Here is a 23,879-nt window from a genome sequence, read left to right as displayed (position 1 = left end):
TTCTTTATTCACAAACATTCTTTATACACTTGTTTTTTCAAACTACTTTTGCGTCCCGTTCAGTGGTTTGAAGGCTTGCGGCAATCAGGTTCTTGCCGCGTCGCACGGGCCGAAGTTGTCAGCCCGTGACATGGACAATGTAAAAGCAAATGCATGTTACTTTCTCAGGCATTTTTTACTCTCTATGCTGCAAATTCAAAATTCTGTACAATGTCGGACCACATGGACGAGACTAACAAAGGTTGAAACCGGTTCTCCCATGCAGATGCAGTTAGTTAGATTAAAAATGGTAGCAAAATTTGTTGGTCAGAGTGATTTTTAGAGTTTTTAAATATTTAGTTAAGGAAAATCGTTTTAGACGTAAAACCTTGATCTGGGGCCTGGGTAGACTTATCATTTGTCACTGAACACATCGTCTGATTCGAACCTGTTGAAGGTGGTTACTAGAATTGCTTTTAAACAATATTTACAGAATTGTTATGCTTTTTCTATTTACGTGTTAGTGGCCCCCCGACCGAAAAATTTTGTTACTCCGCCAATGGTGTGTGCTCATTGATTCTATGCCCAGCTAACTCACGGCCTGGCGGGAACGGGGCGGCGAGGGGGTCGCGTTTTCTCGCTGCTGTTTTTCCCCTCCCCCGCGCTCAACCCCACACCGTCGTTGGCTTGAGGAAGGAAATCTGGGTGGCAGCAGCCATGTCCAAGGCGTGGGCTGCGGGCGTCTGTACTGCTCTTGCTTGTGCCTGCTCTTCCTCTTGGGTGGATCACATTGCGTATGCAGACAGCTTCTTTCGTTTTCCTACCTTCACCTCTTTACCTTCTGATGCAACTAGCGGCGACGCTTCTCAGCCTCGTGCGGACGATGGTGCCACCGCCGCTAAGCAAATTAGTACCAGCGAGCAGGCCGGCAGTGGAAGTGGAACTTCCTCTGGCTTCGATCCTGAATCACTGGAGAGAGGTGCCAAAGCGCTGCGAGAGATCAACAGCTCTCCCTGTGCCAAGCAGGTCAGGCCCCTCTCTCTGTGCGTTCGCGTGTGCGTAGCCGTGTGCGTGTGTTGTGTATTATGGGTCCTGACTCGTGCCTGTCAGGTCTTCGACATCATGAGGCGGCAGGAGGATACTCGGCTTGCCGAATTGGCGGTGGAGAAAGCTCACTTCCAGGCCATGCAATTCCTGTCCGACATTGTGGGTATCTTTTTTACTCCTGATTATGCGAACATAGGCTAACTCACAACCTAAGGGGAGCGATTAGAATAGCAAAGAAAAAAGGGGAGGTCGGAGAGCGACAGAGCATGAGCACATGCATTATGAACAAAAGAAGTTTGTTTACCTTTGCAGTAGCAATCTGTTTACTTGCTCATATCTTATCGTTGTCGCTAAAAAAAGGAAAAAAGTAGTTTATTTACCTTCTCACATCTCATCATCGACGCTGAGAAGAAGAACACCACCCCCACCAAAAAAAAAAAAAAGAAAAGAAAAGAAAGGAAATGCATTCACCGGTTTTCTCTTGTTTGGGGTTCAGGATAAAGAAAAAAGAGTTGCTGAAGAGAAACGGAACCTAGTTCAACAGCAGGCACAAGCAAAGGCACAGACAGCACGCTACGAGGATGAGTTGGCTAGAAAAAGGATGCAGGTTCTTCGTTTTACAATCTTTCTGGAATTTCTTTCATACTCATATTGCGGCGGGCAATGTTTTGGTTCCACCTTCATCTGAACAAATGTCCCAAGGTTCCTGATTATACCCTGATTTTGTGACCTTGTTGCTTGGTGCACTTACTTTGGCTGCCCCCTAAATTTTTCTTACAGGCCGATCATGAGGTTCAGAGACGGCACAATGTTGAATTAGTCAAGATGCAGGAAGAATCCTCTCTGAGAAAAGAACAAGCCAGACGTGCCACCGAAGAACAGATGCAAGCACAGCAACTGCAAACTGAAAAGGAAAAAGCAGAGATAGAACGCGAGACGATTCGAGTAAAAGCCATGGCTGAGGCAGAAGCTAGGGCACATGAAGCGAAACTGACCGAGGGTCAAAATAGGAGGCTGCTAGTGGAACGGATCAATGGTGAACGCGAGAAGTGGATTGCAGCCTTAAACACTACTTTTGGCCATATTGAAGGTTCGAGGTTTACTTAGTTTTTCATCTTTCACTTCTCCACTTTTTCAATTTTCACTTATCCATAGGCTTGTTTAGTTTTGTTCGCCTGTTCCTCTTCAAAACCAAAAGTTCACCATGAATCTTGTGTTTGAAAGTCATATGAAGTTTATAAGGGCATCCTGATGACATCCTGTCATCGTTTTTAGAAAACTTTTATTTTATTTAATATTTTGAATTAGACAACAGTAACATTGATACAAGAATTTATTTACGAATGTGAACAAATAAAGCTATTAAACAATTAACTACAAAAGACACACCTGCATCCATTTTTTTTTTCTGAACATTGCTGCATCTGACACATGCACACAGCCTGCCACATAGGTCTTGAGTTGAGTATTATTGATCTCTAATTCAATCAAACATGAGACCACATTTTCCTAACCAGTGTGAAAATCCTATTAACTGAACAAATTAAGAAAGATATAGTCCCTTGAGAAAGAAAAATGACATTATATTTGGAAGCTATAACTAAGAAGCTCTAAGTATTTTAGTAGGGCAAATAAAATTAGTTTAAACTTGTGGAATAAGTGAGGCTTTTGATTTAAAATTGAGAAGTCTCCTAGCTTGGTAATTTTTTTTCTCACCGATATTCGTGGCTTATGTGACCTCGTAAAACTTAAGTCTGGTAAACATTAAATTAAAATAGTAAATTTTGAATCCTAATCCATGTATATATGAATGCACTTTTTATATCTAAACTTTAAAGGTACATGATTAAATAATGATCTTGTTTTATTTAAGACTTGTATGTGTGTTCTCTGTGGCTGTTTCTGGTCATGTGTACATAGAAAGTCCAAGAGAATAGAGGAGGATTAGCTGTCCCTTGTCAATTGGCCTTTGACAATTGATCGATAGATTTTTCAATGAATATTTTATGAGTATATTTATGACTGCTTCTGGAGTTCACATTTATTGAGAATTTTAATTATTACCTAAGGCATTGATTGATATGTTTCTCTATGACTAAAATAGTAAAATGTAAAACTTTGTAGGATATCATGACATTTTTTTTTTGTTATTATGCATGTTTTAAGTATTTTCTCTGCTCATGTTTTCTGTCATTCCCAGGTGGCTTCAAAATGTTGCTGACAGATAGAAATAAGCTAATGCTTGCTATTGGAGGAGCCACTGCTGTCGCTGCAGGAGTTTACACAACTAGGTAAATTTTTATACTTGTTTCACATTACAGAACTAGCATGTTGAATGTTTGCAGATATTTTTTGTACTCTTTCAATCTTTACCTTAATTCTACATATCTGCAATATGTTTGTAAGTCTGCAGATTGTAAAATTTTTATGTTGCTTGAGGGAGAAAAATTAGTTTCTGAACCCCTTCTGCCCTTAGATTTTTTCTGTCTGACAACATTAGTGTTGCATAAGAACTTCAATGTGAGTTTTGATCATGTATTTCATTCAATAGCTAGGGAAATATATTTGTGCACTGAGCTCTAGGTTATGAATCTACTTGACACATAATGGTGTTAGTCTGCTTGGCCTCATTCTAGCCAATGTCAATTTGCTAATTTTAGTTTTTCAAGATTGAGCCTGTTCATGTGATCCACATGCTTAGTTTAGTAGGAAATGGTCCATTAAGCCATTTTTAGGTTCTTCAGCTAAGGCTTTAGTAACCAATGGTGTGGAGAAAGAGCATGCATTTATTGTGATCGTACAACTTTGTTTGCAAGGGTATGATTACTCAGATCATGGTTGATCAAGTGCAATGAGTGTTTCAACCATATCACTTTAGGCTCATGGAACATTCTTGTGCTAATAGGTCCACCAATGAGTGTGTCCTTCAAGCATATGACCTATGTCACACGGGTGCGGATGCGATACGGGTGCGGATACGGGGATACGGGTGCGGATACGGCAATTTTCAATTTTTTTTTGGATACGAGGACACGACTACATTAAATATTCTAAAAAATGATAAAATTAAAAACAAAAAAAAAGTTCACTAATATAGTCTCAAACAAAACATTGTCCTTGTTCATCAACAAACATTGTCCTTGACACCTTGTCCACAAAACATTGTTATATTGTTTATCATCATTCTAGTCATTATCAATGCTCAAATCGTTCTCTTCTTCTTCTTCTAGTTCTTCTTCTTCTTCTTCTTCCACAGTAGAGGATGATGTTGCTGGAATAGAAGGTTCTTCGAATCTTGAATTAACAGCTTCAAGTTCATTGTCTTCTTCTAAGTTGAAGTTCTCAACATTCACGTCCCAATTTTTAGTTTCTCCTTCCCTACAAGACAAAACAAATTGTAATTATTATGATATTAGGGAATAAGAAGAGGAACATCTAAATCAATAAATCATATACTTATTTACCTATATTCTTCTTTCCTTCGTGATAGAAGTCGAAGGTTAGAATGCACATAAACTAGATCTTTTGCACGTTTGCTTGTGAGATTATTTCGTTTTATGGTGTGGATTTGTGAATATGTACTCCAATTTCTCTCACAGCATGAAGATGTAGCAGGTTGAACTAGCAATCTCAAAGCAAAGTATTGAAGAGTAGGATAAGCATGTCCATGTTTAATCCACCAAGCTATAGGTGGATATTCATTTTTATTTGCAGTTGCAGATGCATCTTCTCCAATCCCAGTAGAAAACCTTGCAAACTCTTCATTTGCTCTTTGATTTTGATGTACATCAATAAAAATCCTATTAACACATGCCACCCTGTTTTTTGATAATTTTGGATCCATATGTGGTGGGGTTCTTCCAACACCTCCTGCAAGCCACTTCTTTCCATAATATTTAGGATTCAATGAATGTGCCATGCATTGAAGAGGATTGCTACTTTTATCCCATCTTGCAATCAAAATTTTATGCACATGATCAAAAAATACTGAATCTTCAAGTGCAATATTTTTTTTCTCGTGCCTAAAAATGACCTCTTGAATTTTTTCATTCATAGTGTCCCACATCTCATAAACACAGTGCAACGTTGAATTATCACAATCAAGAACTCTCAACATCTCCCAAATAGGCTCTGTGAATGCAAGAAAATAAAAGATTTTATCCCACCACTTGTCTTCAAGAATCAGTCTTTTGATTGCTTGAGCTTTGTCATCATCATTAGCACGATAGAAATTCCATCCATCATCAGTCACCATACTGATCAATGCACTTTTAACCCTTTTTATCCTTTTGATCATAACAATTAAAGATGCAAAACGTGTCTCTGCAACTCCTAGCAATTTTAGATCAGAATGCTTGTTATAAATGTGAAGTGCATGTTGATGATTTACTATGAAATTTCTGATGTGCGTAACATCTTTTTCCAAGTCTTCAATCGATGAACATAATTCATAAGCATGAGGATCTTGCTCTTCACTTGGTGGATTGCATATACTCTTTAAAGCCAAATTTAAGCTATGGACTGCACAAGGAGTCCAAAAGATATGAGGGTAAGCTTGTTCTACCGCAATTCCAGCTGCTCTGCATACAGGTGCATTGTCTGTAATTATTTGAACAACATTTTCTTTCCCCACTTCTTCAATTATTTCTATAAACAATCCTTTCAAATATTCAACACTTTTGTATTCACCAGATGCATCTATTGCTTTTAAGAAAATTGGTCCATTTGCTGAAGTTGCAATGAAATTAATAAGAGGGCGCCTTTGCAAATCTGTCCAGCCATCAGAAACAATAGAAACTCCATGTTGCTCCCAAGTTACCAATTGATACTCACAATTTGTTCACTCGAGTCTTTTGTTGTTCTAGTAGTACAGTGCGAAGCCTTTCAGAACTAGGAGGAACATACCCAGACAAGTTACTATTTGCAATACATGTAACTAAATCTCTCCAATATGGACTTCTAGCTACATTACATGGTATGCAGTTAGCATAAAAAAATTGTGCCACTTTTAGATCTAATTCTCGCCGTCCTTGTAAACTAAATGACTCCTTAATTGATCATTCAAAGTAACGTCAACAACTTTTCTTTTCTTCAGACCATCCTTAACATCATCATTTATAATTGAAGCAATGTCAATATAACCGGATGATGTCGTGCCTTTCTTTTTTTCAAAGGCTTCTTGTTCTTTCTTCAACTGATTCAAACTCTTCTTACTGATTTTCTTACATCCTTGAATTCCTTGCCTACTGATTTTTAACAGATGCGCTTTCACTCTTGTATATGATCCAATGAACTCTACCCCACAGAAAGAACAAATAAAATTAACATTTCCACCACCTCCAGGAGGTTTTCCTTTCATTTTCACGTATGAACATAATGGTGGTCGGTCTTCCTGTGAAAGTGAAACAGATGCAGCTGATCCAGATGCATAACTTGAACTTGTAGTTGTAGGTATAGAGACTCCTTTTCCTTTGTTCCCTCTGTAATTGTTAAAGATAAAAAAAAAGATGCAAAAAACATATAATGAACATAATTTTAAAGGAATAAAACAATACAACCATACAACAAATTACAAAGATGCAGACAAACTGAGATCGGCAAAACCGTAGATCACATACAACAGTAGATCACACGAAAACATCCTCCATTTACACAAAAAGCACACTCAAATCGGCAAAAACAGTAGCACAACAAGAAACCCCCAAATCGGCAAAAACCCCCAAATTGATAAAAACCCCCAAATCGGCAAAAACCCCCAAATCAGAAAATGTCCATAGGGCATAGAAGAAGAGATTAGGATGAAGAACGACGGAAAAAAACCCCCCAAATCGACAAATCCAAAACCGTAATAAAAACCCCAACCCTAGACCTAAGTTCTACTATCGGAAAATAAAAACCACTTACCTCTCCATCTCCGGCGGCCGCCGGACACCACCGGACGTCGCCGTGGATCGCCGGATGCAGTCGCCGTCGCCTGCCATTGTCGCCGAAGTCCTCTGCTGCAGCACGCCGGTGAAGTGAAGTGGAGAGAAGTCGAGGGCGAGGGACGAGGGTTTTCGGCGTAAAGTTAATAAGTCAGGTCAATTTAACGGGTTTGGATCGGATATGAACCAAAACCGATCCAAGCGGTGTCCAGCCGAGTCCTGTGTCGGAATCGCCGTGTCGGTGAGTCGACACGGGTACGCGGCCTATTTAGCCGCGTCCGTGTGACATAGCATATGACATGCTTGGCTTGCTGAGCACTCATTAATGTCCCTCGATTGGTTGAGAATTTGCTCTCTCCAAGCATATAACTTGGTTAAGATTTAAAAACTACCTACACCTTGAAACCTATGGTACATGTGTGTGCCCGCACCATGTCAACATGATGTGGGTACAGTGCTGCATGTGTGCGGCTGAAAAGACAAAAGGAGGAATGAGGAAGAAGGAGGAAAAGGTTACCTGGCTGCAACTAGAGAGAGGGCTGGGTAACAATCATTAGGATTTTATGGAGTTTTTTTTTTTCCAAACCTCTCTTTTATTGTCATCTACAAAAGGAGACTCATTTTGTGAAGTTTCCTTTCAACATTTTCCTTTTTACTTCTAAGATTTTCTTTCCTCTTACTTTTTAAAACACATATATACATATATATTGTTGCAACCACACCCAGTTTTTTCTACAAAAGGCTGCACCTGTCACTGCAGACCCGCACCCTGCACCTGGGTGGCATAGCCTGAAACTATAATTGATTGTCATGTATACCTAATACAGTGCATCAAAGTTTCCATGAAGAACCTAAGGGGCATGCTCCTCTCACAATTGTTACATGGCATCACTAAAAATATTTTGCTTTTCCATGTTCTATGAAGAAAGGGTATGAAATATATGGATCATGTATGAGATTGTAAAAAGAAAAGGCAAACTAATATGAATTAAGAATTATGCAAGAAAAAGAAATCTTTGATTTGATCTTTGGGAAAATAGAAATAGATTTGTGTGGCGGTATAAGGCTTTTTCAATTATGATGTTCATGTAGAGAGTATCACAATAAATTCCGAGGAGATGCATGTTATATATGGTTGCAAACTGCTCTGATTTTCAGAACTGAACATGGCTATCATAACATCTGATACTTTTCTAGAAAAAAATTGTATCCCATGTTAATCTAGAACGACATACTAAGAAATGGATTCACGTTGGTTTGGGGGTGTTTCCAGTTTCAGACTGGACTTAGACTGGAGCGCCTGAGATCTGACCTATTGATCATGCTATAATATCACACTAGTCCAATACTACTATCATGTTTTCAAAATTCAGACCAGAACATGATAATAGTTTTATTTTTTTTCTATTTTTTCCATTAATTCCTGTTAAAATCTATTGGTTTTTCTGAACAGCTCATATGAAACAAGCATATAAATTTCTCCTAGGAAACAGGCATATAAATTTCTAAGTTGTATTCTGTTTTGGTTGCAGTATTTGTAACATTAATGGCTTGGACATAAGCAGTTGGTAACGCTTATAAGACCATTGGATTTCACTGTCTTATGTCTTCTTCATCCTTTGTTGCGTAGTTTACGTTCAAAATATTGTTTTTGTTATTTTACTTAGTTTATGCATGCTATCAACTGTGATTATCTTTTTCTTATTTTGACATGGTAATGAACTGTGACAATTATATCTATTTCTTCAAATGCTTTTTTTTTTCTGCTCTTTATTCATGCAGAGAGGGAGCTAGAGTCATTTGGGGCTACATCAATAGGATACTGGGCCAGCCTTCACTTATCCGTGAATCATCAATGTCAAGATTTCCATGGGTACCTAAGTTTCTTTTCCAAGGCACAAACACAATTTCTTTAACTGGAGTGATGGCGAAGCCAGGGGGAAATGGAAGCAACTTGGACAACATTATTTTGCATCCTTCATTAAAAAGGAGAATTGAGCAACTTGCTCGAGCTACTGCAAACACCAGGTCTCATCAAGCACCATTTAGGAACATGCTTTTCTATGGACCTCCTGGGACTGGCAAAACTATGGTTGCAAGGGAGATGGCTCGAAAATCGGTATGGTTTACATAATTTTCATTATATCTTAAGAATTAGAACATTTAGCTGATATGTTAACCATTCAATCATGAAGGCTTTGGTTTTTATCTCTACTTTCATGAAACTGTTGTCTATATGTAAATCAAGTGCAAGAAATTTGGACCTGATTAGTTTGCCTTAAAGAAATCTATGTAAAAGACATGACCGAAGATTGCAACATGATGACAAGAACGGAAGAGCTTAGCCTACTGTATGATGAAACTCTCTCTTTCTACAATTTAGTAGTTGGGGATTTAAAATCTTAACGTTTACTTCTAACCAATAAGTAAATAAAATCATCATTCACCAAACTTTTGGTTTGATTCTTAAGCTTTGGTATGTTTGCAGGTAGATCTTATTGACATTTTACATTTTATAGTTAAGTTCTTTAACTTTAGAGACAATCGGATCTGTGTTAAAATTAATACCTGTGTTGAGAAACTGCAGCTTAATGATAGATTGGCAAAGGCTTTGTGACCCTTACGTGTGCGGTCTTTGTGTTGAATCTGTTGATGTTATTGTTCCTTTATGTTGCCATTTTCTCCTGGTTTTCTTTGCACCGAATCCTTGGAGCTGAAAGTATAGGCAACAGAATTTGCTTTGAGATACAAGAGTAAGCAACACATGGATCCTCTAGTTTTAGCCGTTAGTTCCTTTCTTATTTTCTTGACTTTTGGTGTTCATCAAATTTTTCTTGGACGACACGGAAGCCCTAGATCTTTGCTGGATGCCAAGCTCTTCAAACCTGTGGTCCTTTTCTGATGACAATATAAACCAGTATTGTTAAGTGCAAAATGTAATGGGTATCGATTGGGCTATTAGTTAGATATGTATAAAAAACACAATTTATTTTTAAATTTTAAACCAAAAAATGTGAGAAACATACAAAAGGTTGGGAAAAATGTTCCCTATGAAAAAAATATGAGTTGTGTAGGCACAAGTCGTATGAAGAAGTAACAACTGACAAATATGATACAATTTATAAAAATTATAGTGAACGAACATTCACATTCTCTTAAACGAAGCACATCCATTAAATCAACATCCCTAATACATAAGGGTAAAAAATTCAAAAATTCAAACCCATAATAATGAAACATAAGTTAAGGGTAAAAGATGCAAAATTTCAAATCCCTGATAATGAAACCTTAGAGGCTTGCACAGTTTGCACTTATCAAAGAAGGAATGTCTGTCCGCAATAAGAACTTGATGATTTCACTATGTGCTTTGCATCTCAAATTCAAGGAGGCCACCCTTGAGATGTTTGCCCAAAAAAATGGCATAGTTCTTTTAAATATGCCGAGTCGACCATATCCTTGTGCAGGCTCGTCATCTTCCGACAAATCCAGCCATTTTCAAAGTTAAGTCTAATATTAATAAAAGAAAAATTATTTACAGTATTCTAAGTGAAAAGCCATTGGTACTGTTGAATTAGAAGAGTTTATGTTTCTAGGTGGCTCTTTGTCATATTAAAGAGTTACAAGATCTCTTTAATATTTTCCTTATTTCTGTTTAGTGTAATATGTAAATCTACTTTCTACCCTAACCTCTTTATAATAGAGATTAGGGTTAGTGAATGAAGCACGTTCCTTTCTCCTAGCCTTACGGTTACGGCTGCTACTCTCTATATCTCTCTCTCTCTCCACATCTCACGACAGGGCTCCAAACCTCACAGCTGCAACATGGTATTAGAGCAGGCGTGACTGGCGACGTGAAGACAGCAGTGGCTGGGGCGTGAATCAGGCTGGCGACGTGAAGAAAAAACTGTCGTCGACTTCTCCTGCTCAGGCTATCTCCTCCACCGTCTCCTTCTCTTCTCCCTCTTCCGTCTTCTTCTCCTGCTACACACGTTTAGTTTGAGTTGACTGTTTTCCAGCAACTGAACCGTGTGGAGGAGTCTATTCACGCTATGTAATCTGCGTGAATAGACTCCAGCCATGAGTGTCTACACATCTATGTTTTATCGCAGTTGAGTGGGAGTCTGCGATGGTTTATGTTGAAAGTTTTTTTTCTGTCGCTATTCATGATTAGTGGAAAATAATCAGTGGTACATCAGCGTTAGATGCATAAGTAGATAAGTTGTTGGTTGCTAAAGACATTGCAAGCAGTGTGGTATTGTTTTTGGTCGTTGGATTGCTGGATTTTCTCTGTCGTGGGGTTCTTGGACAGCAGTCTTCTATTTGTATTGCTGGTGCCGTTGGTCTTCTATTTGTATTGCTGGATTTTATCTGTCGTGGGAGTGTTGGACAGCAGTCTATTGTGGGATTTTTTCACTATCATTAGGTTGCTGTTTTCTGCCGTAGGGTTGCTGTCAACAGTTGGACAACAGTCTATTATCGTGGGGTGTTCAGAAGTTGTGTGGGGAAAGTGTTTTGCATCTAACGTTGCTGTGTGGTGTTGGACATATGTTATTGCTGATCAGTCGCGGTCTTTATTGATCTATATATACATATTCTCGCTTCCTGGTGGTGGGTGATCATTTGTGGGCAGACTTGCAATGGCTGAAATTCATAAAACTGATTTTTCTCATGAGGTTAAAAGTGGAGGAAATCCATTCTCTTATGGTTCTACTGTAAAGTTAGATGGATCTAACTATGAGATTTGGTCTCGTGTGTTTATGATGTCTGTGATTGGACATCAGAAGGAACATGTTATTGAAGAAAATGAGCCTGTTGAAAAGAGTGGAAAATATGGTTCATGGAAGGGGGATAATAATATTGTCATGTCGTGGATCATGAATAGTGTGTAACCACAGATTGCATCAACTATTGCATACTATACCTCGGCCAAACAAATGTGGGATTTCTTGAAACAAACTTACTCAAATGATAAGAGTGTGAGCAAGATATTGCAGGTAGAGGAAGAATTACTTAATTTGCAACAAGGTGATCAAAGTCTTGCTTAGTATTTTGCTTCCCTCAAGTCCATCTCTGAACGACTTAAAGCATTACGTCCCCCATGTCCAACATGCCATAAGACCCATGGTGAACAGTCTATAATTGCGAAGTTTCTACAGGGTCTCTCATCTGAATATGCAGTAGCAAAGGCTCAGATGTTGACTGGAGCAGAAATTCCTGACCTAGCTGAAGCCTACAACAGACTCAGTCGTCTTGCTGTGACCCTCTCTTCACCCTCTAGTGATATCCATGCCTCTGCCTTGGTAGCCTCAGGAGGTCGTGGACGCAGTTCATTTAGGGGGAAAGGCATAGGTCGTGGGTCAGGAGGAGGTCGGGGGAGATTTTGTTAGAATGTATGTATCCCAAATGTATACATATATATATTTATATATATCACATATATTAGTCATCTAATATATGCTTTATATGTATATATATATATATATATTATATCTTTTGGGTACTTAGGACACTTATGTAATTTTTACTTTCTTCATGTATCTTTTCTTTTAGTTCATTTTCTGTTTTTCCCCTTTTATCCCTCTCCTTTTTCTGTTTTACCTAGAGGGAGACTAGTCCCAACGGCTAGATTTCTAGCCATTGGGACTGCCTCCTCCTTCTTCTCTTTGGCCCTCTCCTCTATAAATAGGGCAGCTTCTCCTTTGTTTTGGTATGGCTTTTTAGCCTACTTTATGTATCTCTTATTGTGATTAATTTAAGTGCTTCTTCACCTCTTGTTTGAGGGCTTGTGAGTTTGACTTGTTGGTGGAAGCTTCAAAGCTGATTTTCTTGAAGTATTTGTCTTTTCGGGCTTGATTTACATGGTATCAGAGTCACGTTTTGGCTATTCATCGTGCTGTCCTTCAGTTTGAAGTTTCAGCTCTTATTCCTTTGGAGCCGTGAAGCACTCCAAGTGTTCGAGGTTATTACTGGTTGATTCTTGACACAAGAAGGTACTGTTTTGCTGGCCTCTATTGGTGGTGAAGATTGTGGTTGAGGTGTTGTTTTGCTGGCCTCTATTGGTGGTGAAGATTGTGGCTGTTTTATTCATTTGTTTGTCATCTAAAAAATACAAGTTTTACACAAGAACAAGGGTGACTGGTTTCTTCTCCTTTGCCATGGACTTCTTCTCACGTGGCTGCTAGCTTCTTCATTACTTGTAAGTGGATCTACCTTGTTGATTGTGCTCTATTCTCTACCATTTCCTAAACTCTCATCAACAAATTATATACAATGGGCTAGAACTATGGAACACTTTATATGTAGTAAGAGCCTTTGGGGACTAGTTGATGGGACAAAACTTGAACCACAACTAGTCCTTACTAAAGTTGTTGATGGAAGAACTATGGAATTAGATGAAACGGAAAAAGAGAAAGTTATGGCTGAATATAATAAGAAATGGAAAGAATGGAGTGTTGGTCATCATAAGATTATTACTTGGATCTTGACTTGTGTTGACAATGCTACTAGTGGGCAAATCTCTAAATTAAATTCTGCCTTAGAGGCTTGGGAGTATCTAAAGAAAACTCATACCATGAGAGATGTTGCCTATATGCATAATGTTCAACTCAAAATTCATAATCTCCAACAAGGAGATAGATCCATTAAAGAGTATGTGGCTGAAATGGATCAATTGTATGATGAATTAAGCATTTTTGAACCACATTGGACGCAAGATCTTTTTCTTAGAGAAAAGCAAATACAACGTGACAAGTTCTATAAGTTTATCATAGGTCTTAGACCCGAATTTGATGGTGTTAAAACCGCTTTACTTCATCGTTCTAAAACACCATCTATGAATGAAGCTATTGCGGAGCTTCAAATGGAAGAAAATTGACTTTGTCTTGATAAAGAAAAAGTCAACAATGTTCTTGCCACATCTAGGCTGGGGGCTCATTTGAGACCTTATAGACCTCCTCACTTTAATCGTACAAATGAAGGAGCAAGAAGAAAGATTATTTGCTATCATTGTCAAGAAGAAGGACATACCAAGCCTAGATGTCCAAAACTTAGATTTTTTGACAAAAGAAGCAATGTTGCGGCTCCAATTCAAGAAGAAAGGAAAGATGCAAGCTCATTCCAACTAGATCAACTCATGAGTGCTCTTCAACCCAAGATCATTGAAGTTATTCAACCTTTACTAAAGGGAGGAGGCACACCTTCAACATTGGGTGCCACCATGGCATCTACTTCTTCAAGTAAGTACTCTTGGATTATTGATTCGGGAGCATCTTTTTATGTGACTCCTTGTGGATCCATTCTCTCCGAATGCACAAAAAATGATTCTTATTCTTTTGTGAAAACGACTGATGGTACTTCTCTTGAAATCGATTTTATTGGAAATCTTGACCAAACTCTTGGATCCAAAACTCTAAAAGTACCTCATGTTAGATATATTCCTAAATTAAACTTAAATTTATTATTCGTTTCTTAAATAGCTGACCTTGGTTTTGATATAATCTTCTCATAATACAAATGTTTGATACAGGACCGTGTATCCAAGAAGACGATTGGGGAAGGTTTTAGAACAAATGATCTCTACTACATAGAGTTTTTGGATCTTTCAAGACCATCTTGCAATATCTCCAAAGGACGTGACATTCAAACTTGGCATCAAAGACTTGGACACTCAAATCTAGAAAAAATGTCTCATCTTCCCTTTATGGAGAATTTTTGTCAAAAGAATTTTCATTGTAATGATTGTATTAAGGCAAAAATGAAAGCCTTACCTTTTGATAATAGAAATTTCATTGCCCAAAAATCATTTGATTTGGTGCATTCGGATGTGTGGGGACCCACTCCTATTATGTCAAAAGGAGGATTATTGTACTATGTGATCTTTATTGATGATTATTCTAGACATACTTGGGTTTACTTTCTCAAACACAAATCGGAGGTTTTACAAACTTTAAGAATTTTTACAACATGATCTATACCCAATTTGGCTCAAATATCAAAGTCTTTAGAAGTGATTCGGGAGGAGAATTTATGTCAAATGAGTTTCAACAATTTCTAAAAGAGAAAGGTATTGTTCATCAAAGATCTTGTCCTAACACTCCACAACAAAATGGAGGGCCAAGCGTAAGCATAGGTACATTATTGAAACAACAAGAACTCTTCTTTTATCAAAAAATGTTCCCAAAAACTTTTGGGCTGAGGCTGTTTTAATTTCAACCTATTTAATTAATAGAATGCCTTCCAAACTTTTGAAACATATTTCTCCTTTTGAAAAACTTCACCATGTTAAACCTAATTACAATAGACTTAAAGTCTTTGGTTGCAAATGTTTTGTGTTAAGTGACAAAGACGATAAGCTTTCCTCCAAAGCTATTTCTTGTGTTTTTATTGAGTATTCTGAAACTCAAAAGGGTTATAGATGTTATGATATTGTAAGAGATAAAGTGTATGTTTCTAGAAATGTGATTTTCTTAGAAAATGAAGATGGTTTTAAAGATGAACCCAAGAAACTAGAAGATTATACTTTTCTTTGGACTAATGATATTGATGATGATGAATCCGATAAAGTTGAAGAAGTACAAATTGAAGAAGTCAACAATGATAATCCTACTCATGAGATTTTAGTTTATAGAAGAAGAGATCCCCAAAGTCAAGAAACTAATCAATCTCTTCCTATGAGATCCCAACGGCACATTAGGCCTCCTCAAAGATTTGTTTCTTATGAGTCTTTTTCTCCAAAATTTCGAGCTTGTCTTATGACACACCATTCTTTTTATGAGTCTTCTTCTTACCTTGAAGCTAAGGAAGATCCCAATTGGATTGAGGCCATGAATCTTGAGCTTAAGGCTCTTGAAAGCAATGAGACTTGGGATATTGTGCCTCTACCAACAGGAAAGAAGACTATTGGTTGTAGATGGATTTATAAGGTCAAAACTAGAAGTGATGAAACTTTAGAAAGACATAAGGCCAGACTTGTTGCCAAGAGATATGCCCAAGAATATGGGATTGATTATGAAGAAACCTTTGCTCCTGTTGCTCGCATGATTTCTGTTAGAACCCTTATTGCCATTGCTTTTATTAAACATTGGACTATTTTTCAAATGGATGTTAAAAATGCCTTCTTAAATGGTCACCTACAGGAAGAAGTTTTCATGAGTGTTCCTCCTGGTTTTGATCTACCTAAAAACAAAGTTTTACGACTTAAGAAAGCCCTTTATAGTTTAAAACAAGCTCCCAAGGCCTGGTTCGACAAGTTTAGTAGTATCATGTTTAATCAAAGTTTTCAATCTTGCTACTCTGATACTGCTATGTTTGTAAAAACCACTTCCATAGGTGTAATTGTTTTATTATTGTATGTTGATGATATGGTTATTACTGAGAGTGATGATGAAGGGATTATTGAGGTAAAACATTTTCTTAAGAAATGTTTTCAAATGATTGATTTGGGAAGACTAACATATTTTCTTGGAATTGAAGTTGCTTGTAGCAAGCAGGGTTATCTTCTTTCTCAAATGAAGTTTGCCAGTGAGTTAGTTGATAGAACATGTATCTCAGATGATAAGTTGTGGATACTCCAGAAGCACTGGGAGTTAAAATGAAAATTGATGATGGAGAGATATTAGAGAATCCCACTCCTTTTCGGCAAATAGTTGGTGCTCTCTCTTACCTCTCCATCACCAGACCTAACATTGCTCATGCCGTGCATGTGATAAGCCAATTTCAACAAAGACCCACCTCAGTACACATGGGAGCGGCAATGCGGATCGTTCGTTATGTGAAAAACACGATCAACAAAGGACTATTTCTGTCTGCCTCTTCTATATTAGAATTAGTTGCTTATACAGATGCTGATTGGGGTGGAGATCCCAATAATAGGCACTCCACCACTGGTTTTTGTGTGTTTTTAGGTGATTCCTTAATTTCCTGGCGATGCAAGAAATAGAATAAGGTGTCGCTATCATCAACAGAAGCTGAGTATCGTGCAATGACAACTACAACAATAGAGATAGTGTGGTTCAAAAGCTTACTGAAAGATATGGGAATTCGTATCACAAATCCTGTCAAGCTTTGTTGTGACAACAAAAGTGCAATATATATTGCTAGCAATCACACATTTCACAAAAGAACAAAGCATATAGAGATGGATTGTCATTATGTTCGTGAAAAATTCTTACAAAAAAACATTGATCTCTCCTATGTTCCATCAGAGTATCAGCTTGGCGACTTCTTCACTAAAGCTCTTGCTGCTGCCAGATTCAAATTTCTCCTTGGCAAACTTTCGGTTATCACCGTAAGTTTGAGGGGGGTGTTAGAATGTATGTATCCCAAATGTATACATATATATATTTATATATATCACATATATTAGTCATCTAATATATGCTTTATATGTATATATATATATATTTTATATCTTTTGGGTACTTAGGACACTTATGTAATTTTTACTTTCTTCATGTATCTTTTCTTTTAGTTCATTTTCCGTTTTCCCCCTTTTATCCCTCTCCTTTTTCTGTTTTACCTAGAGGGAGACTAGTCCCAACGGCTAGATTTCTAGCCGTTGGGACTGCCTCCTCCTTCTTCTCTTTGGCCCTCTCCTCTATAAATAGGGCAGCTTCTCCTTTGTTTTGGTATGGCTTTTTAGCCTACTTTATGTATCTCTTATTGTGATTAATTTAAGTGCTTCTTCACCTCTTGTTTGAGGGCTTGTGAGTTTGACTTGTTGGTGGAAGCTTCAAGGCTGATTTGCTTAAAGTATTTGTCTTTTCGGGCCTGATTTACAGATTTCAGTACACCTATTGTGGGAAAATAGGGCATTTGGAAGACAGATGTTGGGATAAACATGGTTGTCCTATCGCGGCGCCGCCCTTAGGAAGAAATGTTAAATCTATGTTGGGAAAGAACTCTTTACAGTCTTCTATTGGATCTGCCCAAGCAGCGTCATCAGTGGTAGATGGGTCTTCATCTTCTTCTCAGCCTGAGACAGTGACTGTGAGCATCAACAAGTCAGAGTATGAGGACTTCTTGGCACACAGATCTATCCAGCCATCGGCTTCTACAGTCATGATAGACAGTGCTATGTCCGTTGATACTGTCTCACATGATACAAGTACTACTTGGATTATTGATTCAGGAGCATCGAGACACTTTTGTAATAGACCTTCTATGTACTCATTACCTCAGACACGTCATGTAAGACTTGCAAATGGTCGATGGTCACCTATTATGGGTTATGGAGATATCAAGATCTCTCAGTCTATGACTAATCCTAATGTGTTATATGCTCCTAAGTTTCCCACAAATCTGTTATCGGTTGGACAATTGATTAATGATTTATATTGTCGTGTTACATTTGACTCTGGTGTATGTTCATTTCAGGACTTGCAAACTGGGAAGATGATTGGTGGAGGCTATGAGAAAGGGGGCATCTACTTTCTGTCGGATCCAGTGGGTATTGCAACATCATCGATCACCTCATTGTCCTCCTCCTTCCAGTGGCATCTCAGACTTGGTCATCCATCTGTCTCCAAGCTCCGTTACCTTCTTCCTCATCTTTCAATACCAGAGTCATTTCAGTGTGAAGCTTGTCAACTAGGCAAACACACCCATAGCAGTTACTCATCGAGTCTGAGTCAGTCAAGTTGTGGACTATTTGATCTTCTTCATGTTGATGTGTGGGGTCCTAGCAAAGTTGCTAGTAGGTCAAGATTTCGTTATTTGCTTGTCATTGTTGATGATTATTCTCGAGTCACTTGGATCTTCCTTTTGAAAGAAAGGACTGAAGTCGTATGTATTCTCAAAAACCTTATTATTGAAATAAAGACCCAATTTGGTATTCTTGTTAAAAGCATTCGCACTGATAACGCTCTTGAGTTCAAGGCATCTACCTTAATGAAGTTTTACTCTGATAATAGCATTTCTCCGCAGTTTACCTGTCGTCATACCTCCCAACAAAATGGAGTAGCTGAGCGAAAACATCGCCAACTTTTAAATGTGGCTCGTTCCCTAATGCTTCATAATAATTTACCTGCATACTTTTGGGGAGATGCCATCCTCACTGCCTGTTACTTGACCAATCGTTTACCATCCTCCTCCATTGACAACAAGGTTCCCATTAAACTTGTGCATCCATAACGACCCTTGTTTCCCGTGGCTCCCAAAGTATTTGGTTGCACATGCTTTGTTCACATACTTGGACCCACACGTGATAAATTGGGTGCTCAAGTCATTAAGTGTATTTTTATAGGCTACTCCAAAAACCATAAAGGCTACAAATGCTTTGACCCCTTGACTTAAAAGGAGTATATCAGTGCGGATGTCACATTCTTTGAGTCTAAACCTTATTATAGCACCTCTCCTATCTCCACTGAGATGCCACCGTCGCCACACCCACTACCTATTCCTCCTATTCCTTTGGAGTCATTTCCTTTTGAATCTCCTTCTAAAGAATCTTCGATTGTAGTGCCCAAGTTCCGTGATCCTCCGCTGATGTACATACGTCGATAGGACCCCTCTCATGATCCTTCACCAAGCGCTTCTCAGGAGGTAAGTTCATCTGAAGTGAGTAGCCTTAGTTCGTCTGATCCCTGTTAAGACTTACCTATTGCTGTTCGCAAAGGCAAACGACAATGTACTCTGCATCCTATATCTCATTTTGTGTCTACTCACGGTGTTGGTAAAAGTATGCAACAGTTTATTCAAGCTCTTACTGCTCATACAGTTCCTACATGTCACCAGCAGACTTTATTAGATACCCAATGGAGACAGGCTATGCAAGATGAGATGGATGCATTAGTTCAACGAGGCACCTGAGAACTTGTTGATCCTCCTCCTGATTGTGACATTGTTGGCTCTAAGTGGGTATTCACAGTGAAATATAATTCTGATGGGTCTGTCGAACGATACAAAGCTCGGTTGGTTGCTAAGGGCTACACGCAGACCTACGGAGTGGATTTCTTTGAGACATTCTCTCCGGTTGCTCGGTTGGGAACCATTCGTCTTATTATTTCTGTGGCTGTACACCATGACTGTCACATGTATCAGCTTGATGTCAAAAACGCCTTTTTGTACGGTGATCTCGATGAGACTGTCTATATGCAACAACCACCAGGGTTTGAACGATTGGGGGAGTGTGGAAAAGTGTGCAAACTGAAGAAAGCTATTTATGGACTCAAGCAGAGTCCTCGTGCGTGGTTTCATAAGTTCTCCGAGGTAGACTCAGAGTGTGGCTTTGCGAGATCTCCTCTTGATCATTCTCTGTTTATCAAAAAGACTTCTCGGGGTATCATCGTTCTAGTGGTCTATGTTGATGATATTATCCTGACAGGTGACTCCGATCAAGAAATTTTTGATACAAAGTTTTTTCTTCAAAAACACTTTGTGACAAAAGATCTTGGTCCACTACGGTATTTCTTGGGAATAGAGGTTGCTCGAAATAGAGATGGTGTCATTCTCTCTCAACAGAAGTATGTTCTTGATTTATTGCAGGACACTGGGATGCTGGGAGCTAAACCGGCTAATCTACCTATGAATCCACACATACATCTTCGTGATGTCCAAGGAGAATTACTGGATTCTCGATCATATAGATCCCTTATTGGAAAACTTCTCTATGTTACTGTGACAAGGCCAGACATTAGCTTTGTAGTGGGGAAGCTAAGTCAATTTATGGAAAAACCCAGGAAAGTTCACTGGGATGCTGCCTTGATGGTGGTTAAATATATGAAATCGTCTCCTGGCAAAGGCCTTTTGTTCACAAAAGGCAAGACCTTGGAAGTGGAAGCCTATAGTGATGCTGACTATGCTGGCTCAGTCGAAGACATGAAATCTACCACAGGATTCTGTGTATTTGTGGGAGGCAACCTTATATCGTGGAGAAACAAAAAACAAGGTGTGGTGTCAAGATCTAGTGCAGAATCAGAATACAGAGCTATGGCTCAAACTCAGAATACAGAGCTATGGCTCAAACTGCTGCAGAACTGACTTGGGCAAGATCCATGCTATCTAGCCTAAGTGTGTTGATTCCGCTTCCCATGAAAATGTATTGTGACAATCGAGCAGCCACATACATTGCAAACAATTCGGTTTTCCATGAGAGAACGAAACATATTGAAGTGGACTGCCATTACATTCGGGATCTCGTTCAAGATGGAACCATTGTCACTATTCATATTCCTTCACAAGATCAAGTTGCAGATATCTTCACCAAAGCTCTCCCTATTGGTGATTTTTCTAGATGTTGTGACAAACTGAGCATGTTTAATATGTATCCTTCAGCTTGAGGGGGAGTGTTGAATTAGAAGAGTTTATGTTTCTAGGTGGCTCTTTGTAATATTAAAGAGTTACAAGATCTCTTTAATATTTTCCTTATTTCTGTTTAGTGTGATATGTAAATCTCCTTTCTACCCTAATCTCTTTATAATAGAGATTAGGGTTAGTGAATGAAGCATGTTCCTTTCTCCTAGCCTTACGGCTGCTACTCTCTCTATCTCTCTCTCTCTCCACATCTCACGACAGGGCTCCAAACCTCACAGCTGCAACAGGTACGAATCAAAATATTTTTGGAAAACAATAAAAGTGCTTTTACCTTTCATTGTGCAAATAAGCTCCCACAGACAAGTTCAGAAAATCTCTTTCTTCCATTCAAAATCAAACTCTCATGCATAATTCTGGCCTTGTATCAACATTTTCCACCACAAAGCAGCAGAAGCTCATTCCTGTACCGCCTAAAAATGTCTAGGAGCGATGCCAAAGAGTTTTACCCAAAACAGAAAAGGAGCTTGGGTCCCTTTAAATTTTGCACGCACTGTATCATACGGTGCAAGTTATGTTGCATCATATCTTATAACTCTGTGATACAGATGTATTGCACTTCTATAATTAGTTATAAGGGTGTGCACTAATCCATTTTCCAAAAGTTTTGCTACATATAGTAACACATCATACAGTACAGTACAATCTCTATGGCACCCATACAAACTAACCACCTAGCTCTCATTTGACCCCCTTTTGCTGCATTGCAATTAACAACAAAGTGATATGTAATCATGATTTTTCTTTTTTACTACTACCATGTGGGGATTCAACCTTTCCAAAAGGACATTTCTTATAAATTAATTAGAGGGCATTTATGCAGATTTGACTGTTAAAAAGTGTTTACAGTACTCAAGCTGACAAGGGAAAGAACTATAGTATGAGCAATTGTAGCCTACAGTCAAGTATCATTCCAATCCCTTTCAGATACTTACTTACATTAGCATTTTGTTAGATGAAGAGGCTTTACAAGGATCCAAATCTATAGACCTGATTGGCTCTCATTTCATGCAGGGTTTGGATTATGCCATGATGACTGGTGGAGATGTTGTACCATTGGGTTCTCAAGCTGTCACAAAAATCCACCAGTTGTTTGACTGGGCAAAGAAATCAAAAAAAGGTCTACTGTTGTTTATTGATGAGGCAGATGCATTTTTATGCGAGTGAGCATCTTCCTTTTCTATGCAAATGGATGCTAATCATTTTCTTTTCCAAAAAAAAAATCTTTTGGTTAATCAGTATGTTGTGTGACAAGAAAAAAATCATGAATAGCAGGATTTTTCTCTTGAAACAAGAAAAAAATGATTTAGAGCCTTCTGAACAGGACTGATGCAATTGAAAAACTATAGAGCAAGACTGATTTGCAGATAATTTATTGCAGGCGTAATAGCACACACATGAGTGAAGCACAGCGAAGTGCGCTGAACGCTTTGCTATTCAGAACTGGAGATCAATCAAAGGATATTGTGCTTGTTCTTGCAACCAATAGGCCAGGAGACCTGGATGCTGCAATCTCGGACAGAATTGATGAAGTTATAGAATTTCCTCTTCCTGGTGAACAGGAGCGTTTCAAGTTGCTGAAACTGTATTTGGATAAGTACATTGTGAGTGGCGGCAGGACCGTATCCAGATGGTCTTCGTTCTTTGGGTCTAATCAGCAACAGATATTATTGAAGGATATCTCTGAAGATGTGATTCGTGAAGCATCAAATAAGACGGGAGGTTTTTCTGGTCGTGAAATCGCAAAGCTCATGGCGAGCATCCAAGCATCTGTATATGGGCGAAGAGACTGTACGCTTGACACTGATCTATTCCTTCAGGTCGTGGACTACAAAGCGAAGGAACATGAACAGCGGATAAAGCTTTCGCATGATGGAACTCACGAGTGTCCTACCTAGAGATACCTGAGTGTGTAAAAGCAGGAACACTAAAACTGTCACTTCAGAATTTTCCACCATGGTGAATGGTCAATTGAGTCTTCCAAATGGAGTTTCTAGGGGCTAGTTAGTCTTCACATGGACAATTGAAGTCTTGTCACCGAGGTTGGAAAACCAAGTTAAGGTAATGCGTACGGGTGCATCATCCTTGTATGTATACATACAACAGCTTGATCCTGATCTTCAGATTGTTAATGTTATTTTTGGAAAACAATTTAGGAACACATACCGTTGAACTTTTGCGAGTTTAGGGTGCCAAAGCAATATATCGAGGTGCTTTTTAAGATTAATTGGAAGTGATTTGCAGCGTAAGCCGTTCATGAGTTCCAACTCACAGAAGTGGGCCTTACCATGGGAAATGCACAGGGAATTCTCCAAACAATACTAGCGGTCCAATTTGGAAGCACGCTCTCCAACTTAAACTGCATATCACGGCTGCTGGCATGTTGTAAATAGCTGCACTGATGCTGTATCGGGTTGCTGACTGATACATTGCATCAGCCAGTAGGTACTGACTTTTATTATCTCTTTTCTCAATTTTTGATCTTAAAATAAAACTAAAGAATAAAAAAATTGCCACGCGATGGGTATCGACAGATGCTGAAATTAGATACAACACCAGAAGTCCATTGGTAGAAAAACGTTTCTGGGAAATGATTAGCAATTAGATACAATTCTTATAATA

General features: G+C 38.5%; 1 protein-coding gene across 1 annotated transcript; it reads left to right on the top strand.

The window, feature by feature from the left end:
- The first annotated feature begins 539 nt into the window (after positions 1-539).
- Positions 540-23,418, top strand: LOC116247286 (uncharacterized). The gene is made up of 8 exons (XM_031619365.2): positions 540-1,005; positions 1,090-1,185; positions 1,523-1,633; positions 1,807-2,116; positions 3,227-3,317; positions 8,733-9,069; positions 22,272-22,420; positions 22,639-23,418. Exons 1-8 carry the CDS (start codon positions 697-699, stop codon positions 23,153-23,155), a joined length of 1,920 nt encoding a protein of 639 aa, XP_031475225.1. The 5' UTR covers positions 540-696; the 3' UTR covers positions 23,156-23,418.
- Positions 23,419-23,879: the final 461 nt, after the last annotated feature.

This window comes from Nymphaea colorata, chromosome 2, assembly GCF_008831285.2.
Source record: "Nymphaea colorata isolate Beijing-Zhang1983 chromosome 2, ASM883128v2, whole genome shotgun sequence".
Classification (NCBI taxonomy): Eukaryota; Viridiplantae; Streptophyta; class Magnoliopsida; order Nymphaeales; family Nymphaeaceae; genus Nymphaea; species Nymphaea colorata.
This window is presented reverse-complemented; position numbering and strand designations above follow the sequence as displayed.

Excerpts from the sequence above, each read along its gene's own strand:
- LOC116247286 (XM_031619365.2), top strand. The coding sequence starts at position 697 with ATGTCCAAGGCGTGGGCTGCGGGCGTCTGTACTGCTCTTGCTTGTGCC. Across the intron at positions 1,186-1,522 it reads TGCAATTCCTGTCCGACATT|GATAAAGAAAAAAGAGTTGC; the intron begins GTGGGTATCTTT and ends TTTGGGGTTCAG. Across the intron at positions 9,070-22,271 it reads GGGAGATGGCTCGAAAATCG|GGTTTGGATTATGCCATGAT; the intron begins GTATGGTTTACA and ends CATTTCATGCAG.